Source organism: Mustelus asterias, chromosome 1 (assembly GCF_964213995.1).
Source record: "Mustelus asterias chromosome 1, sMusAst1.hap1.1, whole genome shotgun sequence".
NCBI lineage: Eukaryota > Metazoa > Chordata > Chondrichthyes > Carcharhiniformes > Triakidae > Mustelus > Mustelus asterias.
In genome coordinates, this window is record NC_135801.1 from 109,568,723 (window position 1) to 109,592,141 (window position 23,419).

Sequence of the window (23,419 nt, forward strand, 5' to 3'; positions counted from 1 at the left end):
TTTTATTATCTTTGTTCATGTTGTTAATTCTCATTATACGTGGCATTTATTATTTTTGCAATGTTGTGATTAGTTTCCGATTAAAATAAGTAAAATACAAAAACTGTAAATGTTTCCGGTGTGAAAAGAGAGCTGAAATTGCTGGTAATCCACATGTCAAATCAGCGTTTGTGGAGAGCTTGAATCTTAAATGTTAACTCCTCTCCACAGATGAGTGACTTCAGTTTTTCCTTTATTTTCTATTGTGGTCTGGTCTAAATATCACACTGCTGTTGTACACTATTTCAAAACTGCAGACAATAGGTTCATTGCCATCACATACAACTGCCCAAATTGATATTTAATGCCTTACTGTTTGCCACATCAAACCTATATCAGAGAATGCTGGTTGATATTAGTGCTAAAGTCACTCGTGAATCTACCAAATGACTTTGAGCTGGTTATAATGCTCACTTTTTAAACATTCCCCATAATATTCAATAATACAATTGGTTCCACTTGTATCAAATGGAGATGCAACAATCAGCTACTTACATTAGATATTTTGAACTAACTCAATTGCAGAAGCATTCATAATGCTGCTTCAATTGTTTTTTTTCCCCCCATGGTCAGCAGTAGATTTGGGATTTGAAGTTTTGTGTTGAGACTGTTCAGGATTTGTATAGAAATCAACTTCTAGTGCTTTGTACAGCTGACCCAACTGACAGCAACTTTTAAGGAACAGACTTCAACTGGAATGGCAGAAGCAACTATAGAATGCCAAAACTATCCATTCAAATGTGGTTGTACACCCCATCAGTCTAGCTCTGTTTTGCTGCAACCTGCACCTTGCTGCTAAGCTGCTACTTGATGCACAACTTGTGCAAGAGTTAGATCAAACAGCCATCTCAGATCAAAGGACAAAAGGCAGAAACATTCCATTATAAATGATTGTCACACTATCCATGCTTGAGAACATTAAGGCAGCTGTATCCTTGGGCGTTCAGATTTTTAATAATATTTTGTCTGTCAAGGTAGAGATGTGAGGTTAATACATACATTATTGTTCAGCACACACACATGTACACACTTTTCTAGATGAAATATGATTTGAAATAACTCTAAAGTGCCCAACAAGTACTATTCTCTCCAACTTTAAAGTCATATTTGAATATGGTTGCATTTCATGCTGAGTCCTGTCTGCTATATAAGAATCTGCTTTAGCACGCTGGGTGACATAACTATTGCAAAATACTTTCTGTAATACACGTTTTTTTGTCTGCATGCAATGCCCTGATTGGTGGTGGATAAATTTGGTGGGCAGAACCTGATTCATGTGGCAGGACTGGAGGGTATGATGTGTGTGGTTGGTGGGGTGTTGGTGGAGCTAAAGAAAAGCAGAAGTTATGGGACTCAACAATGACATTACCCTACCTGTAGGGATTAGGATGGGATCAGCTGTGTGATGTGGCAGGGCCAGAATGGCATGGGAGGGGTAGCTGTTGGTGGCTGCAGCAGGTTTGGATGGGGGGGGGAAGTTGGTAGGGATTGGTGGAAAAAATAAACTGGTGAAGTTAAAGGGAGCCAACAACAGTTACCCTGGCTAGTGGGATTGGGGAGAGGACATGAGATTGATATGATAGCAGAAAGGATGCATGGAAGGAATGGAATGGGGCTCGCAATGGCATGTGAGGGAGGAGATGGGGATAATACGAGAACTATGAATAGCATAGGATCATATTGCATATTTAAAATAGTGCTGTTGCAATAAAGATACCAATTTCACCGCACATTTGTAGGTCTCTACTGGTTCAACCATAAATTAGATATTTTCTATTTTGTAATTCTACCTTCATTTAGGGAGCACACCTGCAGGATGTTACAAAAAGCTGATTGAATATTACAAGAATGGCGACATCTCTTTTAAATATGTGAAGACATTTAACATGGATGAATATGTTGGTAAGTAGATCACTTACTGTGAAATTCTAGAAAGTAACCATTGACTGTTGCACAGAGAAAGTTAAATGCATTTGTGTGCAGTTTAGCAGAATAAGTGAGTTAGAAATTGACTGCACCAGAATTTCTACTTGAAATTTTGAAAGATATTACTTTGGGCATGGTTTACACAGAAATGAACAATTGCACTGGAAATGGCCATTCCAAACTTTAAAGTTGTGCCATGCAATCATTACAAACTTCACAGATCTATATTAGATACACTGGTTTCTGCAATAATAATCTCATTCATAGATGAACCTTGTATCCATTTACGATGAGTTAACCTTTACTGCCTGGTATCTAATCATACAAAATGAACCTTGTATCCATTTTGATGAGTTAAACTTTACTACCTGATAACTACTCATACAAAATAAACCCTGTATCCAGTTGTGATGAATTAACATAATCCCCGATATTTAATCATACAATAATGTAACACAGATCGCTGTTTGCTCCCAGCATGTGAACTAGATCTTGTGACCTTGCATTCAGCTATCTGGAATGCAGGCTGGTGCATTTTGGCGTTTAAAAACATAAACTTATTTATGTATATATATATAAAACATGAGTTGATTTTAACCTATTTTGTAATGCTCTTCATAACACGGCATCATGTATTTTCTTTTCCATGTGAATTTTCAATCTTGTGTTAGAATTCAAGATGGTGTTAACACCAGACAAGAAAGACCCCAGAGAGAAACCTGGCTTAATTGATCCTAACTTTTTTTTTAGAAAGCATGGAAGAAAGTTACTGAACAAATTCACAGGAGTTTGCTGATGAATCTTTAACACAAAGAATAAAATATTTATTGAACAAGAAAAATGAACTGTATTACATAGGACAGAAAGGCATAAGTCTTAAGTCATAGAGTTTTACGGCACAGAAAAAGGCTCTTCAGCCCATTATGCTTGTGCGGCCATCAAGCACCTATCTTTTCTATTCTCATTTTCCAGCACCTGGTGTGTAGCCTTGTATGTCATAGCATTTTAAGTGCTCATTTAAATGTTTTGTAGTATGCACCTCTACCACCCTTTCAAGCAGTAAGTTCCAGATTCCCACCAGACTCTGTGTGAAAAAGTTTTTCCTCAAATCTCCTCTAAATCTCCTACCCCCTACCTTAAATCTATGCCTCCTGGTTATTGACCCCTCTACTAAGGGGGAATGTTTCTTCCTATCTATGTCCTTCATAATTTTGGTTGGAAAGATCTCAATACAGAAAGAAGAAAAGTCTTTGAATTCACACTATTCCTTTGCCCCAGCAATATCTTTATAGTCATACAAACAGTGAAGAATTACCAATCGTTTGACACAAAGGCTTCTCACTGGTACAGTGGAAAAACAGTTTTTTTTCCCATGAATTCTTCAGCATTCACTTGTTGCTTTTCACCCAATTTAAATCCCTCCCCTCCCCCCCCCCCCCCCCCCCCCCCCCCAGACACCCACACTGCAATCCAAACTCACCTCTTCAACTTTAGAGCAAACAAATGAGTTCCCTAAGCTGAGTCTTCCAGTAGTACTGCTGCTAAACTGATCATTTTACTGAGCTCTGCAACTGACTATTCAGTCAATTACTGTTCCCAATAACCTTGAAGTCTTATCAGAGAGCTTGAAATGTCTGTCCCCACTCACTGACACACACACAGGTCTCTCCTGTGTGTCTGCGTTAGTTGACCACTGTCGCTAGACAATAGTAAAGGTTTTCTGTACTTTTGTGTTTTTCCTCCCTACAATCATTCAACATTTAACCCCTTTCTTTATCTTCCGGGGTTGTAAAACCTCATTAAAATGTGTATATACAAACAACCCCAAAAGACCTGACCTTTTAGTCAGGATCCCTACTCCCAGAAACCAAGGTTCATAAACAAAACCTAAATGAAACTGAAACCATTTTTACCTTTCTTAATACACAAGTTCAACTAAAAAAATTGTTTATAACAATTTAGCAGGCTTTTCCATAACAGTTGAAGTTCTTAGACAAAGGCCAATCAATAGCTGTCAAGAATTTGGATGGAACAGATGGCTCAGGGTAAAGCAGGGATGTTTGGAGAGAACTGAATTTGAATGCAAAAGATGTATTTCTTGCTGTTTCCTCCACACAGAACCCTTGACATTGGGAATACGGAAACTGATAGACCATAATGAGTAGTTACTTTCCCTTTTTAACAACTTAACTCTCTTAAACCAGTTTGCTGTAGAAAATGTTTTTTAAAAAAAGCTTTGATTGAATATTTGCTGTGTAGATATTTAAGCTTTGGTAAACCTATTAAGGAAAATCCAACCTCTGAGAATGTAGCAATTGTATATTTAGTTTTTTCAGTTGTTGTATTTTTTTTTAAATGAAAGACTTCTGTGTATCCATTTGTTACAGTCCACACTGCAGTGGACATGCAAGCATGATGTAGGGCAAGGTTTCCCAAACTTTTCCAGCCATGGAAACCTTTTGACTTCCCAAGCCTGACAGAAACAGTAATCTTGTATTGAAGAGTTCCTGTACCTATTGTGCAAAAATATTTTGTATTTCGTAAATGTATGCATCTTATAATTAAAAAGCTCTCTTATTCAACAAATACGCAAGTCTTACCTTCTTACCATTTTTAATGGAAGGAGTGATGCTGCTCCTTTTGCTCACAAATTTGTTTAATTTTAGGAATGCTGCTGGAGAGCTGCATTCTCATTTCAGACACACGCACTCACACCCTAACAAAGCATAGTCACTGTCTCTCTCACATGCAAACACAGACACTCCCACCTCTCTCATACACACTCTCATTCTCACCTCTCATACACATTCACCTCTCCCTCTCTCGCGCGCAGCCTCCCGTCTCTCAGTTCCTCAGAGTCAGCCCCCTGATTTGGCCTCTTGCCGTCCCCAACCCACCAACTGTCCAGTTCCCAATTCAGTTTCCTGTCCCTGGAGCCAATTTCTTCTGATTCCTGGCTGTGGCCTGTCTTTCCCCATCATCCAGTCTCCTTCATTGGAGTCCCTGCCTGTGGCTTTCAATACTGTCTTTGCCACTATTTCCAAGTTGTACAATTAGAGGCCGGCTCCTCAGTGCGTTGGCTGCTAAATAGTACACCGATCAGTAGTCAATGCATTGTGAAAACAGCCTTCGACTAGACGTTCTGCAAGGACAGCTTTTTTTCAAATTTGAAATAGCCAGACCTCGCATGGAATCCCCAGATGCCTCCTACGGTGGAACCCAGTTTGGGAAATGCTGACATAGGGCAAGGGCGGCACGGTAGCACAGTGGTTAGCACTGCTGCTTCACAGCTCCAGGGACCTGGGTTCGAATCCCGGCTTGGGTCACTGTCTGTGTGGAGTTTGCACATTCTCCTCGTGTCTGCGTGGGTTTCCTCCGGGTGCTCCGGTTTCCTCCCACAGTCCAAAGATGTGCGGGTTAGGTTGATTGGCCGTGCTAAAATTGCCCCTTAGTGTCTTGAGATGGGTAGGTTAGAGGGATTAGCGGGTAAATATGTAGGGATATGGGGGTAGGGCCTGGGTGGGATTGTGGTCGGTGTAGACTCGATGGGCCGAATGGCCTCTTTCTACACTGTAGGGTTTCTATGATTTCTATGAAAGTACTTCTGCAGTACTCCTCTTGGAATTGTTCATGTTCAACCTTAAAATTATTTTTCTATGAGGGAAGTAACTATTTGCTTTTTTCTTCAAAGGTGTATGTACTTTATATTTCTGAAATTTGTAGTACGCTGCTTTCCTTCAGGAAAGTAAAACGTGAATGCTGTGCTTTTATTTCATTTGTAATGGTTCAGAAACGGTTTTTCCAACCCAAATAGAATTAGAATTTCATTGTTAATTTTGGCTTTCAGCACTTCCGAGGGATCATCCAGAAAGTTACCACTCCTACATGTGGAATTCCTTTTTCAAGCATATTGATATAGATCCAAGCAATGCTCATATTCTTGATGGCAATGCCCCAGATCTACAGGCAGAGTGTGATGCCTTTGAGCAGAAAATTGCTAAAGCTGGAGGAATTGAACTCTTTGTTGGAGGTATGGTTTTTTTATAACTGTATATGAACTACACCATAACATTTATATTATAGGATGAAGCATGATGCTGAGCTAACTGAGGCAGTAGCAGTGTCCAGGCTTATGAATAAACCTAAGTTCAGCCAAACTTTTTCTGAATCAGAGGGGCACCAGCATTTGTACTCAAACTGAACTGCATGATTTAGATTGGGTTACCTTTTACAAAATGACATCCAAGGTTCTAATAGGATTTTTATTTAAAATCTCATTGAAGAAAATGGCTATAGTGCAATTTTTGTGGTTTTAAAGCTAAGTTGTACGCTACAGATTGAATTAATTGTAACTCAGGAAATGGGTCAAGAGTGAATGGTGTGGCTGAATCCTCTGCTTGTCACCTCCTGCATAACCGGATCTCAGGAAAAGTGCAGATTTTGATTTGATCTGCAGATATCCTTAGATCTGTTGGGTTCAAATGTGAAAGCAATCAACGTGTTGGAACCATTGATCGTGTGATGAGCTTGAAGCCTGCAATTAACAAAACTCAAATGTTTATTCAAACTTCGTTGTGAGTATATTTGCAACTACACGGGACGGTAAAGGACTTGCTGTTGAACAAAATGACCTTCCCACCAGCCTTCATAAGAAGTTCAGAAAATGAATCAGTCCATTCCTTTGCAGAGGAAGACTTTGACAGCATTTCAACTTGGGGTAATCAGTTGTAAGTAAAATTCAAGTCACACAAGTGCCGGCTGATAACCACCTTCATTAGACAACAATTGTCGACAGGGCTACTAAGCGGCACTTAGTTGCCAATATCGTCACTGATGCTCAGTTTGTGTTTCTCCCAGAGCCACTCAGGTCTTGATCTCCTTATAACCTTCATCCAAACATGGGTTTAAGAGTTGAACTCAAGGTGAAGTGAGAGCGACTGCCCTTGACATCAAGAAAGCATTTGACTGAGTGTGGCATCAAAGAGCCCTAGTTAAATTGGAGTCGATAGAAATGTGGGTTGCACAAAGGAATATGGTAGTGGTTATTGAAGGTCACTCATCTCTGTCCCAGAACATCGCTGCAGGAGTTCCTCAGGGCAGTGTCCTAGTCCCAACTATCTTCAGTTGTTTCATCAGCGACTTTCCATCCATTATAAGGCCAGAAGTCATTGGCTGACGATTGCAGAACGCTCTATTATTCGTGACTCCTCAGATACTGAAGAAGCGTTTGTCAATATGCAACAAGACTTGGATAATATTCAGGCTTGGGCTGATAAGTGGCAAGCCATAAATGCCAGGCAATTACTGTCTCCAAAAAGAGGGAATCCAGCCATCTCCCCATGACATTCAATGGGATTCCTATTGCTGAATCCCCCCCTATCAACAGCATGGGGCTTACCAATGAACAGAAACTTAACTGGACTAGCTACATAAATACTGTGGCTATAAAAAAAAGGATCAGAGACGAGGAATCCTGCAACAAGTCACTCACCTCCTGACTCATTAAACCATATCCACCATCTACAATTATAATGGAATACTCTTCCCTTGCCTGGATCAGTGCAACTCCAACAACCGGATAAGTGTGTAGTGATCCATTTTGGCAGATCCAATGGGATGAAGCAGCAGTATAATATGAAGGGTACCATTCTTAGCAGTGTAGAGGATCAGAAGGACCTTGGGGTCCGAGTCCATAGGACTCTTAAATCGGCCTCGCAGGTGGAGGATGCGGTCAAGAAGGCGTACGGCGTACTAGCCTTCATTAATCGAGGGATTGAGTTTAGGAGTCGGGAGATAATGCTGCAGCTTTATAGGACCCTGGTTAGACCCCACTTGGAGTACTGCGCGCAGTTCTGGTCACCTCATTACAGGAAAGATGTTGAAGTCATTGAAAGGGTGCAGAGGAGATTTACAAGGATGTTGCCTGGATTGGGGGGCATGCCTTATGAGGATAGGTTGAGGGAGCTTGGTCTCTTCTCCCTGGAGAGACGAAGGATGAGAGGTGACCTGATAGAGGTTTACAAGATGTTGAGAGGTCTGGATAGGGTAGACTCTCAGAGGCTATTTCCAAGGGCTGAAATGGTTGCTACGAGAGGACACAGGTTTAAGGTGCTGGGGGGTAGGTACAGAGGAGATGTCAGGGGTAAGTTTTTCACTCAGAGGGTGGTGGGTGAGTGGAATCGGCTGACGTCGGTGGTGGTGGAGGCAAACTCGTTGGGGTCTTTTAAGAGACTTCTGGATGAGTCCATGGGATTTAATGGGATTGAGGGCTATAGATAGGCCTAGAGGTGGGGATGTGATCGGCGCAACTTGTGGGCCGAAGGGCCTGTTTGTGCTGTGGCTTTCTATGTTCTATGTAACACTCCAGAAGCTTGGTGCTATCCAGAGCAAAGCAGCCTGTTTGGCACCTGTTGGGGGGGTTTCTGAGGTGGCCGGGTACTGTCAGAAATTTCAGACAAGACTCATGAAGCCAGTGTCTCAGTTTAAAGATGTAACCTTTATTTTGACCAGCAGCCGCTAGGAGAAATCGTCAAAGGGTCGGGGCAACTCCCAAGATGGAGCAGCCAGACCTCTCCAATGAATTCTGACGTATACAATTCAAAACAGATCAATTATAGGTTTTCTTATCAGTTACTCCTGCCTTTCATTAGCTTTAAATCAATCATCTTCAATATACATAAATCAACAATTATACCTGTCATATATTTTAACTAATCGCATCTTACCCTCTGCCATAATGGCATTTCATTAGTCCATAGAATCCAGAAGCTAATTCCTGTCTAACCCCAGTTCCTCTGTTGCCTAGTAACCTCAGACGCTAGCCCAAAGTTCAAATGAACATTCCCATAAGTTCCCCCATAGGTCAATGCCAAACCAGATTAACACATGACTCCACGTCTGGGCATATATCCATCTTATTTGGATAGTGAATAAGTCTCATTCATGAAATTTGATTAAATATTCTGAATGTTCTAACCATTAGAAACGCTGCTGATAAATCTTGCATATTCCCAAGGTTTCAATATTCCTGTAGAATATGGCTTTGTCCTAATGCCCTTCATCATGATGCTTTGTGGCAATCTGCCCTTGGCTAAAGTGAACAATGATTCTTAAAAATACATTAATAAATTCAAAATATCAGCATATGTCTTTTTAAATCATAATCACTTGTTTAAATCTCTTACTACATTTCATATGCGTATAAACTGCTTTTTTGTTAGCTTACAAGTCTGTTTTAAGAGTCATTTAACTCCATGCTGGTAGTTCTGTCAGTGTTATAATGTCAAATGGTTTAAAAATCTCCTCTTACAGCACCCTATCCACCAACTTAAACATTCGCTCCTTCCACCACTGATTCACACTGACAGCAGTGTACACTATCTACATGATGCACTACAGCAACTCACCAAAGCTCCTTCAACAACACTTTCCAAACTTGCAACTTCTGCCACCTAATTGGTCAAGGGCAGCAGATACGTGGGAATACCACCACCTGCAACTTCCCTTGAAGCCACACATCATCCTGACTTGAAAACATATCGCTGTTCCTTCACTATCGCTGGGTCAAAACCCTGGAACTTCCTCCCTAAAAGCACTGTGGGTGTTTTTACACCACATGGACTGTATTGATTCAAGAAGGAGGCTCACCACAATGTCCTGAAAGGAAATTAGGGGTGGACAGTAAATGTTGGCCTAGCCAGTGACACCCACATCCCATGAACATTTTTAAAAAATCACCGTCTGTCATCATTCAGTGGTATTACAGTTGACAAATCCATTACCATCACGTCTTGGAATCACCTTTTCCACACTGTTACAGTTTAAGATTGATAGAAAATGCCTTCACTCATACTTATGGGTCTTTGGAATTTTGTACCTTGGGGAGAGCCTTGATGGGACCTTGTTTTTAAATGACTGCTTTCAAAACTCATTTTAACTGAAATGCTGTGGAACATGGTGGCTGAACATCAGATGTGCATTTTTTGAGTTGCCAAGATGACTGCTGTAAATTGGAAAAGAGCTTTGTCCTGTTGAAGACTGCGATAAACTTTGGTGTATTCAGGGACATGGGGATAGTGAGAGAAGATGTAGCTGAGGAAGAAGATCAGATATGTTCATTTTGACCCTATGAGTAGTTCAATGAGCTTACTCTTATTCCTAATCTTGACTACAAGACACAGACGGAATATTCTGCACTATTTTGGGTGCATGTATCTGCAACAAGACAAGAGGCTTGGCAGCATTCAAGACATAGAAACCGACTTCATCCACTAGCCTGAACATCAATTGTCTCCACCACTCTCGTATCATGTACAGGATGCATGACAAGGACTGCTTCAGCAGTTCCCAAGCCTGTGACTTGAGTCACTTAGAAGGACAAGGGCTCCAAGGAGAAAGACCACTTTAAAGTTCCCATCCAAGTCACATAGAATTCTAACTAATATTACCATTCCTTCATTGTCACCAGCTAAAAATCCTGGCACTCTACCTTACAGTTTTTGGGAGCACCTTCAACAAGTGGACTGCAAGACACATCAACTTCATGAGGATAACTAGAGTTTGGCAATAAATGTCAGCCTTGCTAGTTTGTCCATATCTTAAGAATGAACATCAAAGGACACAAAATGGAAAGAAAGATGTACACTCCTCATCTTCATTTCTATAGCACCTCTTGGTTCTCTACGTATTCCAAAGTGCCTTACAGTTAATGAGGTACATGCTGGCATGGCAGCTGATGGTGCACAACAAGTGTTCCAAAAACAACAACGTGGTGATCAGATAAACTGATTTACCCCCAATGTTCTTTAAAATAATGTCATGGGATCATCGTTGACAACATGAGGAGTCTTGTTTTAACATCTCATCCAAAAGATGCACCTCAGCAGTGCAGCACTTCCTCGGTGCTACACTGGAGTGACAGCCTGAATCATGAATTTGAGTTTCTAGAGGTGGGACTCAAACCAACAACTGTCTGACTCTAGTTCGAGTACTACCCAATGAACCATAGCTGAAACAATAATGTGAAAGTGAGTTTTTAACCTTTTCAAACTTGAATCAATTGGCAACATGTGCTATACCTCAGTGCCACATCGTAAGCTGCTTACATCCTTGATAAATGTCCTAATGCTTGCAAATGTAATTTTACCAGCACATTTACAAATCACTATCACTGTGCTGATGAGCACGACTCTATTGTTAAACTTCCTATTGGAAAGATATTTCTGGATTATCGGAATGGGAGAAATATTTGAGATCTAGAGGTACAGGTTCATAGCTCCTTGAAAGTGACAGAGTGGTGAAGAAGGCAGTCAGCATGCTTGGTTTGATTCATCAGAGCATTGAATACAGGAGTTGGGACGCCTTGTTGAAGTTGTACAAGACATTAATAAGGCCACACTTGGAATACTGTGTACAGTTCTGGTCACCCTATTATAGAAAGGATATTATTAAACTAGAAAGAGTGCAGAAAAGATTTTGCTCAGATGCTACCGGGACTTGATGGTTCGAGTTATAAGGAGAGGCTGGATAAACTGGGACTTTTTCCCTGGAGCATAGGCGGGTTAGGGGTAATCTTATAGAGAGAGGTCCATAAAATAATGAGGGACATAGATGAGGTAGATAGTCAATATCTTTTCCCAAAGGGAGGGGAGTCTAAAACTAGTGGGCATAGGTTTAAGGTGAGAGGGAAGAGATACAAAAGGGTCCAGAGGGGCAATTTTTTCAGAGGGTGGTGAGTGTCTCGAACAAATTGCCAGAGAGTAGTAGTAGAGACAGGTACAATGTTGTCTTTTAAAAAGCATTTGGACAGTTACATGTGTAAGATTGGTATACAGGGATATGGGCCATCGCGGGCAATTGGGACTAGCTTAATGGTAAAAACTGGGCAGCATGGACAAGTTGGGCCGAAGAACCTGTTTTCATGCTGTAAACCTCTATGACTCGGGCGGCACAGTAGCACAGTGGTTAGCACTACTGCTTCACAGCTCCAGGGACTCGGGTTCGATTCCCGGCTTGGGGTCACTGTCTGTGTGGAGTTTGCGCATTTTCCCTGTGTCTGCGTGGGTTTCCTCCGGGTGCTCCAGTTTCCTCCCACAGTCCAAAGATATGCGGATTAGGTTGATTGGCCATGCTAAATTACCCCTTAGTGTCCCCAGATGCATAGCTGGGAGGGATTAACAGATAAATATGTAGGGATACGGGAATAGGGCCTGGGTGGGATTGTGGTTGGTGCAGATTCGATGGGCTGAATGGCCTCTTTCTGCACTGTAGGGTTTCTATGATTCTATGAGTTTGACTGTAGTGCAGGAAATTAGTTTATAAATAAATGCATTTTGTGTCATTTTAGAAGTGATTTACTAATCAAGTATTTAAATTTGTCAAAAGATGTTTAGAAGCATTTCTAACAGTGTAACATTTATTGAATTTAATGCTTTCATTTAACATTGTTGTATATTTCAATCCTCACCCAAAAGTGAATTATATTGCATTATGTTTCTAGATCTGAGTTTATTACTTGTATAAAATTATTTCTAATTCACTAGGTATTGGTCCTGATGGACACATTGCTTTCAATGAGCCTGGATCTAGCCTGGTGTCAAGGACAAGAGTGAAAACGTTAGCCAAAGAGACCATTCTTGCCAATGCAAGATTTTTTAATGGTGATCTGTCAAAAGTACCAACTATGGCATTAACTGTGGGTGTTGGAACAGTGATGGATGCTAAAGAGGTAATGTATAGGAATCAATAACCCAGAGGGTTATGAATTAGCATGGTAGTTTGGAAATCCAGGATATTGCATTGATTTTGGTGGTGCATTGAGTGCAGACGAAGCATTTCATCAGTGCCTGATTTCTGAGGAAGTCCAGCAGTGGGTTATACTCTGGACTAGAAATGATGCATAATAAACACCAAGACCAACCAAAGGAAAAAAGTAAAATGCAATTTCTTAATAAATATGTTCAAGGGTTGGGCATTGTTTACTTTGGAACCCTGTTGTTCTTTGTATTTCAACTGAGAATCCATGAGACCTTATGGTTTAATAACTTGTTCTATTTCTCTGAAATGCTGCAAAGTATATGGCTGTATTCCATATTTAAGAAATCTGTTTTCTGTTATGTGGTTCACCAGATGTGTTCACTTCTCTTCCTCCACATAATTCCGCACCTAGATAATTTTGTTAATTCAGTTACGGGATGTGGGTGTTGCTGACCTGGTCAGCATTTATTGCCCATCTCTAATTGCCCTTGAGAAGGTGGTGGTGGTGAGCTGCTGTCTTGATCTGCTGTAATCCCTGAGGTGTGAGTATAGCCACAATGCCATGAGGGAGAGTATTCCAAGATTTTGACACAGTGACAGTAAAGGAACAGCGATGAAGTTACAAGTCAGGGTGGTGAGTATCTTGGAGGGGAACCCAGTGGTGGTGTTCCTGTGTATCTGTGATCCTTCTGCTCCTTTGTTTCAAAGACCTAACCTACAACAGGCACCTCAAAGCAATGGAATAGTACCAGCAATGTATTTTCAAGATCTTCCAAATCCCTTGGCAAGAAAGGTGGTCCTCTCTCAAGTTAACATGTGCTCCACTGGGTTGGTCATGTCATTCAGATTCCTGACACCAGACTCCTGAAGTAACAGCTCTTCTTGGAACTTGGAGACTCCCAGGAGGACTGCATAAATGCTTTAGGGATGTTCTCAAAGCCTCCCAAAGCTGAAGAGGTCAAACATGCCTGCCGACTCATGGGAGACCCTGGCTGGTGACTGACCCTAAATGGAGAAGGTTGATTCAGGAAGGCACCAAACGTATCGGGAGACTTCAGAAATGTGCAGAGGCGAAGCTCAGATGGTGGAGGGAATGCGCAAGCCTCCAAACAACTCGCCTACCCAACCCTTCACCTGCCCCACATGTGGCTGAATCTGCAGATCACACACTGGACTTTTCAACCATTTTCAAAGTCATTGTATTTTAATAGAAGCAATTCATCTTGACCCTGGGGAACTGTCTAAAACAGTAAGAAGTTTAACAACACCAGGTTAAAGTCCAACAGGTTTATTTGGTAGCAAAAGCCACAAGCTTTCGGAGCCTTAAGCTCCGAAAACAGTGAACAGAATTCCCACTCACCTGACGAAGGAGCAGCGCTCCGAAAGCTTGTGGCTTTTGCTACCAAATAAACCTGTTGGACTTTAACCTGGTGTTGTTAAACTTCTTACTGTGTTCACCCCAGTCCAACGCCGACATCTCCACATCAGAACTGTCTAAAAAGCAGAGGAGGAGCTTTTGAACAGTGCTATCCAATCGTGTATACAAAAATGTATGCCCATATTTGCAGCTTAGAAAGGGAGGTGGACTATATATGGGTTATGTCTGGGTAATATCTTCTGTTGGAGCTCTTCTTTGCTAATCCACTTTTTCCTTAAACAATCCAGCGGCAGTATCATGGTGCTCTATTGATGTACCGGAGCAGAAGGAAAAAACAGTCAAATGAAAACTCACTCCCCTCATCCCCATCTTACCCCCCCTCTCCTCACTATAATTCAGTCAGTCTCTAATTTAAAATCCTATTCAGCTCAGCAAGGTAGATTTAGGGGATTACTGATTTAAAATCTGCAAGAACTGGGACTCCAAAGAACAAAGAACAGTACAGCACAGGAAACAGGCCCTTCGGCCCTCCAAGCCTGTGCCGCTCCTTGGTCCAACTAGACCAATCGTTTGTATCCCTCCATTCCCAGGCTGCTCATGTGACTATCCAGGTAAGTCTTAAACGATGTCAGCGTGCCTGCCTCCACCACCCTACTTGGCAGCGCATTCCAGGCCCCCACCACCCTCTGTGTAAAAAACGTCCCTCTGATGTCTGACTAAAGTCAGTTAGACGAGTCATGGGTTTTTCATTTTAAAGTGGCTATGATTTTAGCAATCATCTTGTACTTTATTTTCTGTGCGTCTGTTCAGTTTAGCATTGGATGGATACAGATAGTTATTTATGTTGCATTTATATTGCTATCCCTATACTCATTGCAAACAAGTCATTTCATGAAGAAAACTTTGATTCTGTTCTCTTTCATGCAAAGCAGTAGGCACCAAGAAGAATTACATGGCAGGTTATTTTTGGAATTGCATGCCAAGATACTTTATCAGAGGTGGTTGATATTTGACCACAATGAGAATCAAGTTTCTTTTTTTCTCTAACTCTCATCTATCTGCCTATGCAATCCCTTGTGTTGCTCTGAGCTGTCTTCTGATTTAAACAATGGTTTAGCAACCTGGAATGATAACAGATAACCATTCCTAAGCCAGTCAGCGTATAAATATCTTGGGATTTTCTGCACACAATGCATGTCTTCATCCTGAATGGAATCATTTTAATTTACTTGGTGTAAAAGAATTGCACACTGAGATACTGCAGAACCAAGTTAACTTCATAAGGTCCGTGTGTGATATCTTTCTTTGCAAGCATATTGATGGCATCTGAGACTTTTGGAACTGCATCAAATTATAGGATCCGTCTTGCATTCATCACAGTAGAAGTAGATTGGCTTCTCAAGGCTCCTCTGAGGATACTGCTATGACAAATAAGTTCTCCATGTTATACTTGTTCAAAGGAATGGTGATTGTGGAGAGTAGCTATGAGCAGTAGATTATCACTGTATGGAAACGTGTTTGTTAGAGGAGTGGGAGTTGGATTGGGAAAAAGTGAATACAGTTATTGAAATTCTGTAGCAGAGAGGACTATTAGTGACTCCAGAAATATAAATATTATTCCTCAATGTAGTGCTGTTTCCCAGAGTAGGGGACATAAACCATTTATACAAGCTTCTGGAGAAGGAAGCAGGTCAGCTTGGAAGTCATGTTAAAGTTGGAACCGGCCACATGAGAGAGAATATGATTTAGGTCCCGTAAGAGAGTGTGTTCCAGGAGTTAAGTACAATGACCTCAATATTTATAACCTTAAAAGTATTGTCCATCCTGTCTACTAATCAGTGCAGATTTAAGGAGATAAGTGCATGGTTGGGCAAATAGGTGAATGTTCATATGGGTTCTATCGATTGTCTGCCTTTCCTTTGGCACAGTCACGCAAACCCCCATGAAAATGACAAGTGCAGGACTTGTATAAATTTCCAAGCTTTTCATGGCTCTTCTAATGCTGCGGCAGTGAGTGAGCGGGAAAACTTGTGGAAATTCGCTTCTGTGGTGTAGAGAGCAAAGGTACAGATTCATAGGACTTTGGACTCGGGTTAGTGATATCAAATGGACAGTCTACATCTGAGCAACTATGACCCATATCAAAAACAACTTTGGTTTCTGTAGTGTCCTAACATGAACAAATATTCTGTGGTGCTTCAGAAATGCAAGGAAAATGGTTTTCAGCACAAAGAGGAGGGGTGACTCCTGTTCCTGATTGCTCTTCACACACTTTTGATTCTCTTCAATTTTGAGCAATTATCTAATTATGTCGCAAATTATGTGAACTCTACTATGTGGAGAAGAATTCTACAATCTAGCCACCCTCTAAGTTCTTTTTCCTAATCTCCACTTTAATGATTTTAAATGTTTATTCCCTCTTAATCATTACATTAACCAGTGGAGAAAAATCTCTGTGAAACAATGCTGTATTCTGCAAAACATTGTTTGTAGATGAAAACATCAATGAATAACCAGACTTAATGGGTATTTGATTGGTTTGGTAGCAAAAGCTAAAGACGGGATTTTATGATCTGCATTGTTTTGATAATCATTTGAGAAATAGACCTGCGTTGGTCTTGGAGGCTGAATGAAAATTTTACCTTTTAGTCCATCCTTTTATATGTAGATGCTAATTTATTAATGAAACTGTGAATACAACTGTATGTTAGACTTTAAGAAACGAATGATGTGAAGAATAACTGAACTAAATTATATGAAGCGACATTAATCTTTCATTTTGTTTGTAGGTCATGATTCTTATCACAGGAGCACACAAAGCATTTGCATTGTATAAGGCAATAGAAGAGGGAGTCAATCATATGTGGACCGTTTCTGCTTTCCAGCAACACCCACATACCACGTTTGTTTGTGACGATGATGCTACCTTAGAACTTAAGGTTAAAACAGTGAAGTATTTCCAAGGTAAGTGAAGATGCACAAGAACTGGAAGTGCCTGAAGCTCTGCATGAGGAATCGAAAGCTCATCCTGAGCACTGACCGCATTGAGCTTTGCACATCACAATTCATATCAGGAATTCGGGAATCTGTTTCCCACAATTTTCCATTCATTCTCTCATACTAGAAATCTAAGTTCATAAAGGGATAACGTCTTGCAAAAAATAACTTGTTTGTGGTGTTGTACCACAAACCAGAACCACTGACATCATTTGAATCCTATGGTGTTTGGGGGGGAAGAGCTCCAGGCTTCCTTATTGACATAGGTACTGAATCGCTGGATATTTACCTCCAATTTTGACTAGGGAAATTTCCGTTAGTTGTAATAACCACAAAATATCAATAGAGCATAAAAGAGGTTTATTGTGGGCTCATTTTGCCACTGGTCGATGAGGAGAGGAAATGAAGGAAAGACAGGTAATGCAATTTGTTTTTATTTATTGGCATCTAAATTCAGATACCAAGAAATAGGAATTTGCAAAACTACCAAAACCATCCTCATCTGGAACCATTTGAAGTCAGAACAGCTTCCCAAAACACCAGGGACTCTAGGCAAGCCGCCTACAGCTGTTTTTTTTCCCCCCCTTCAGAAAGATGAGACCTTGCTTTCAGCTAACCAGCAGAATTTCCAAAACCAGAGAGAGACTTTTCAGCTTGCTGTCCGTTCTAAAAACTAAAACTCAAACTGCAGCTCCAAACAGAAAATGAAAAAACTCCTTCCTATCACTTGACCTGCCAACCAGTTTTTCCCTGACAATGAGGAGTCATAAACATCCCAGTAAAGATAAACAAACCCCTGTTTAAGCAGCAATAAAAGGACATCTCCAGTCAAACCAGTGCCATAATGATATCAGCTAAGGCTGTGAGCTGAGAAACCCTGACCGTGAGAGCTGCAGAGATCGTGATTTTTAAAAATATTCTTAAAGGTACCCTAACATCACACTTGCTACGCCATTTCATCGGCTCTGACACGTTACTGTGGGTCTGGAATCATGGGTATGTCACACCAGGTAAAGATGGCAGATTTCCTTCCTTATGGGTTTTTAGTTTCATAGTCATGGACTACCTTTCAGATTACAGATTTTTAATCAATTACAATACCGTGGTGGGATTTAAACTTGTGTCCCTTATTATTAGTCTGAACCTCTGGATTACTTGCCCAGTGACATTATCACTATGCCACCGCCTCCACACAATGTCTTTACCACTGTGGTTACCATTGTGATGCTTCATTGCGAACCACCCCACCGTTACTCAGAAGCTATATAATCTCTGCCAGAAGTAAGTGTGTGAGATGATGGACATGCAGCAAATCCATCATCAATGGGATAGTTTCACGTGGCCCACTTGCTGATGGATGAAGAGATCTATGAGACCGGTTTTGCCTCCAGAACCACATATGAGGTGGTTAACAGGTGTTATGCCGTTTTCGGTGTTGGCACCAGTTGTCAAAACTGCACATCTACCTTTGCAATAGGGTGGTATGCATGCGTACATACAAAATTATGAATTAGGAGTATGAGTGGGCCCTCAAGCCTGTTCCACCATTCAGTAAGATCATGGCTGATCTGATTGTGGCCTTTATTCCACTTTGCTTTCTAACCCCTGTACCCTTCGACTCCCCTGTTAATCAGGGATCTGTCTAACTCGGCCTTAATATTTAATGACCCTGCCCCGACTGTTCTCTGGGGAAGCAAGTTCCACAGACTCGCAACCTTCAGTGGAAAAAAAAATCTCTGCTGTCTTAAACGGGAGACCACTTATTTTTAAACTGTGTCCCCTTGTTCTCATCTGTCCCAGTATCATGGAATCAATATAGAGCAGAAGGAGCCCAGTTGGCAGGGGAAGCATTCTTTCAGTATCCACCCTGTCAAGTCCCTTCAGGATCTTGTATGTTTCAATAAGATCATCTCTCATTCTTCTAAACTCCAACAAATACAGGCCCAACCTGTCCAACTTTTCTTCATAGGATAACCCCAGCATCCCAGGAATCGGTCCTGATTTGTTTCTAATGCAATTATGTCCTTTCCTAAATATGGAGACAAAACTGTACACAGTGTTCTAGGTCTTGTCAGTAAAGTTTATTAGTAGGCTTATATTAACACTGCAATGAAGTTACTGTGAAAATCCCCTAGTCGCCACACTCCAGCACCTGTTCAAGTACACTGAGGGAGAATTTAGCATGGCCAATGCACCTAACCAGCACGCCTTTTAGACTGTAGGAGGAAATCAGAGCACCCGGAGGAAACCCACGCAGACACGGGGAGAATGTGCAGAGTCTGCACAAGCAGTGACCCAAGTGGAAATCGAACCCTTGTCCCTGGCGCTCTGAAGCAGCAATGCTAAACACTATGTCACTATGCTGCCAGTGTACTATACAATTGTAGCAAAAAAATCCCTACATTTATATTCCATTTCCCTTGCAATAAACACCAACATTCCATTTGCCTTCCTAATCATTTGCTGTCCCTACATACTAACATTTTATGATTCATGTACCAGTTCATCCAGATCCCTCTGTACCTCAAGAGTTTCTCCATTTAAATAAAATGCTGCTTGTCTATTCATCCTGCCAAAATGGGCAAGTTCACATTTTCTCACATTATACTCCAAATTTGCCAATTTTTTCTCACCCATTTTACCTCTCTATATCCCTTTGTAGACTCCTCATGTCCTCTTCACTAGTGATCTCCTCCCTGGCTATAAATAGGTGCAGCTCCTGCTTTAAGGAGTTCAGTTCTCATTGCACAAGCTAGCAGCCTATTCTGGCAGGTCCACTATTCTCTTGTGGGTGGAGAGTGGCGGGGGAAGATGGCAGAGGTGGTTGTAGTGGGCACAGTGGTGAAGAAGAACATCTAATATTCAATCTGGTTCTGTCCTTTGTATAATGTGTAAATAGGACTCGTGGTTCTGCTTAACTTATTCAGTCAACGTAATTGGTCTACATAAAGACATTATGTTAACCTTAAACTAAACCACTTAAATATGTGCTACTCTAAAGCATAGAAACCCAGCTTGTTGACCATGTCTGGTTAGCTAAGGTTTTGTTAAGCTGACAATTGTGCTGCTCCTGTATGCTTTCAAGACCTGTATATTTCTGTACAGTAGGAAATAATTTTAGAAGATTTTATTTTTCATTTTGTTCATGTTTGAATTCTGCGATGGATAATGTTTATATTTCTATGCAACAGCTTTATTTTCATCTGTTTCTAATGCAAACTCAAACTGCAGTAAATATTGAATTGTGTCATAATTACCATCAGTCATATCTTTCTTGCCCCCTGTTTCAGTGCATTCCTGGCCAGCCTCTCATCTTCCCTCCTCCCTAAATGAAAACTCATCCAAAACTTTGGCACCTGTCACGTACCCCGTTTACTCATCCGTCTTGTGCTTCCAGCTCTACGTTGTCTCACTCAAACAAGTCCTTGAAGTTTTTTTTAATTTTCATCTTTGTTTTTCAAATTCCTCCATTGCCTTACCCCTTCCACAATCCTCTAAGATACCTGCACTCCATTAATTCTGGTCACATCCCTCATTGTTGCAGAGACCCTAAGCTGTGGAATTCCCTTCCTAAATCTCTCTGCATCTATCTTTTCTAAGGTATTCTTTAAAACCTGCCAATTCAAATAAGCTTTGATTACATGTCCTAATATTTCCTTAAGTGACTCAAAATCACGTTCTTAGTCAAGTTTTAACATGTGTTTGCATTACTTGTTCTGTAAAGTTTGAAGTCATCTGCCTTTTACAGCTGTACGCACTGTTGTTCTGATAGTTGTTGGGTGCAGGCATGATTTTAACCAACTTGCAATAAATGGTTGATCAGAAAACTGTGCAGATTAAACATTAAGCAATAAAATGATACTATTTGGTAAGCCTGCCTATTGATGAGCCCTTTGTTTCTCGTTAGGTTTAATGCATGTGCACAACCAACTTGTGGAACCATTGCAGAGTATGAAAAATTACAAAGACTAAAGAAAATGAGAAGAATGGAAACCTTCCTGTGATGTACAGTGGAGTGGAATCCCAAGGGCATTGCTAAGTCAAATTCTATGCAGTCTGTTTTTATATTGGCAACTCACTGCAAATTAAGCAATTTATTGATTTTTGTGGAAGGTAGTATGATTTTTTTTTAAATCTCCCGAAGTCCCAAATTTCTCTTCCTTCGCTGAGTAATTTTATTGAAGACACTGGATCATGGCTAAGTGTCCATAGCAGTGAAATCTTGCAAATCGTGGATGTAAGAAAAAGTTAAATAATGTAACAGAATAACCCAATATCGTATGCAAATGATAATTCCTTTGTTTACAGCGTACTGTATCAAACATTCCAAAATGCGAAGCTTGCCTCAAAGCCTTGTTCCTCTTTCTTAGGAATTAAAGTTTGCAAATAGATTTTTGATTTGATTTATTAGTCACATGTATTGGTATACAGTGAAAAGTATTGTTTCTTGCGTGCTGTACAGACAAAGCATACTGTTCATAGAGAAGGAAAAGAGAGTGCAGAATGTAGTGTTACAGTCATAGCTAGGGTGTAAAAGAGTTAGAATGAAATTTTAGAAGCATAGAACGAGAGTAAAAGATAGAATTAGAAGGTATGCTGGGCACAGCTTGCAATAAGTCGCCTCACTCCGGCGCCATCTTGGAAGAGACCAATCTACATGAGATGGACTCTAAACATTTCCAGTATTCTGAGTTTCCTGAGCGCACGTGGAACTGTTTGAGTGGTTTAAGGATCTTCATCCCGTGTTGACGAAATGAAGAAATGGACTCAAATCTATAGAAAAAATTATAAAAATCAATATTTTTCATTGTACTACAGTCTAACTACAGGATAAAAGCTAATTGAACATTCAAGCCTCTATCACCTATTAAAATGACAATTGTTTTCACAAGTATTTTTATCATTGGTGAAATTGGTGTCAAAATGTCAAATTATAAACCTTAAATGTTTTGCAAAATGTCACGTGACTATTTTGTAAGTTGATGCCACACTACTTAAGTTGTTAAACCTTTCCATAAATAGTATAGATTTCCTGTCGCATTCCAAACAATTGCTTTATTAAACGCTCCAGTTGTTCTTTCCCTACATGGCAATAATTGCTTCTTTGGTTCCCTATGTACATTCTCTTATTAGGGCACGGTTCATGTGAACCTTGGTTATTTTAATCATTGTTATTAATTGCAAGAGTGTAAGTTACTAGATTGGAAACATAATTTAGAAAAGCTATTTATGCTTTTGTAATTAAATGGCTTTAGATGTACGAATAACGCGAGACTTTTCAATGTACTGTGGAGGCATTTCATTTACATTTCAGTTGGATTATTTCAGAAATTCTAGTTTGGAATCTTTCACATTTAATCGTAGAAACTGATGACTCTTTGATTTCTTAATGGTGCCTAGGTTGTAAAGTTTAAAAATAAATATATATATTTCTATCCAGTATTATGAAGTACCTACCACACTAAAGGCTTCATCATGTTCTTATAGATTTAGACATCAGTTACACTTAGATTTTAACATTGCAACTTAGTTCCTCTTCATCCAGAATGCCAAAATGTTCTTCTCTACAGGGCAATCAATTCAAGGGAATAAGAATTCAAGAACTGCTACTTAAATTTAGCCTTGCAGTATTTTTAAAAATGTACATCTCAGTGCATGGCATTTACCTGTAAGTTCAAGCAGGCCTTTTTCTGGGGGACAAATTTATGTATTATAGAAATACGTGCTATACTGTTGTGCCATAGATTATCTTTATGCCTTAATCTAAATAAAGTTGATACATAAATGTTTCTGATTTCAATAAAGGCTTTTAATAAAATGGTTCTGTGCTCTTTCATTAAATCCTTCAGTTTGAAATGAATTTACATTCATATGATATCTTTCATAATCTCAAATTAACTTAAAGTGCTTCGCAGCTAATTACCATTCTTTTGATGTGTATTTCTTGTACTTTAAACACGGCAGATTACTTGCATACAGCAAGATCCGATAGGAAGCATTAGGGGAATCTTCTACTGCTTTAAATCCTTATTGTGCAAGTATCAGCTTCCACCTTGTGAATTGTGAACAAGTGTTAGTATTTTCTCTGTTACAGGTGCAGGCCTGGCTGCCTCCATTTCCTGCTCTTTGCTCTTCAGATGGCTGGACAGCTGCTTAGTGATATAGAGTGATGGAGTGGCAATTGAGCCGGATTTCCATTCTGCTTGGAATTTCTTGCCTTCAAATCCAGATGCTCCTATTTCACCCGACCCTCTGAAGCTGGCTGGGAAGAGATCCGCATAGCATAGCATGCTCCTGGCGCCTACCATCGTGTGGGTGTCAGTT

At 40.4% G+C, this 23,419-nt stretch overlaps 1 protein-coding gene across 1 annotated transcript in view; it reads left to right on the forward strand.

Annotated features, from left to right (window-relative positions):
• gnpda2 (glucosamine-6-phosphate deaminase 2) overlaps nucleotides 1-22,930 on the forward strand; it is a 29,653-nt gene extending 6,723 nt beyond the window's left edge. The window contains exons 3-7 of the mRNA XM_078216864.1: nucleotides 1,840-1,941; nucleotides 5,813-5,995; nucleotides 12,507-12,691; nucleotides 16,888-17,062; nucleotides 21,003-22,930. Coding sequence (XP_078072990.1) covers nucleotides 1,840-1,941; nucleotides 5,813-5,995; nucleotides 12,507-12,691; nucleotides 16,888-17,062; nucleotides 21,003-21,067 — 710 coding nt within the window. The 3' untranslated portion in view covers nucleotides 21,068-22,930. The remainder of the gene's footprint in view (nucleotides 1-1,839; nucleotides 1,942-5,812; nucleotides 5,996-12,506; nucleotides 12,692-16,887; nucleotides 17,063-21,002) is intronic.
• The last annotated feature ends 489 nt before the right edge of the window (nucleotides 22,931-23,419 follow it).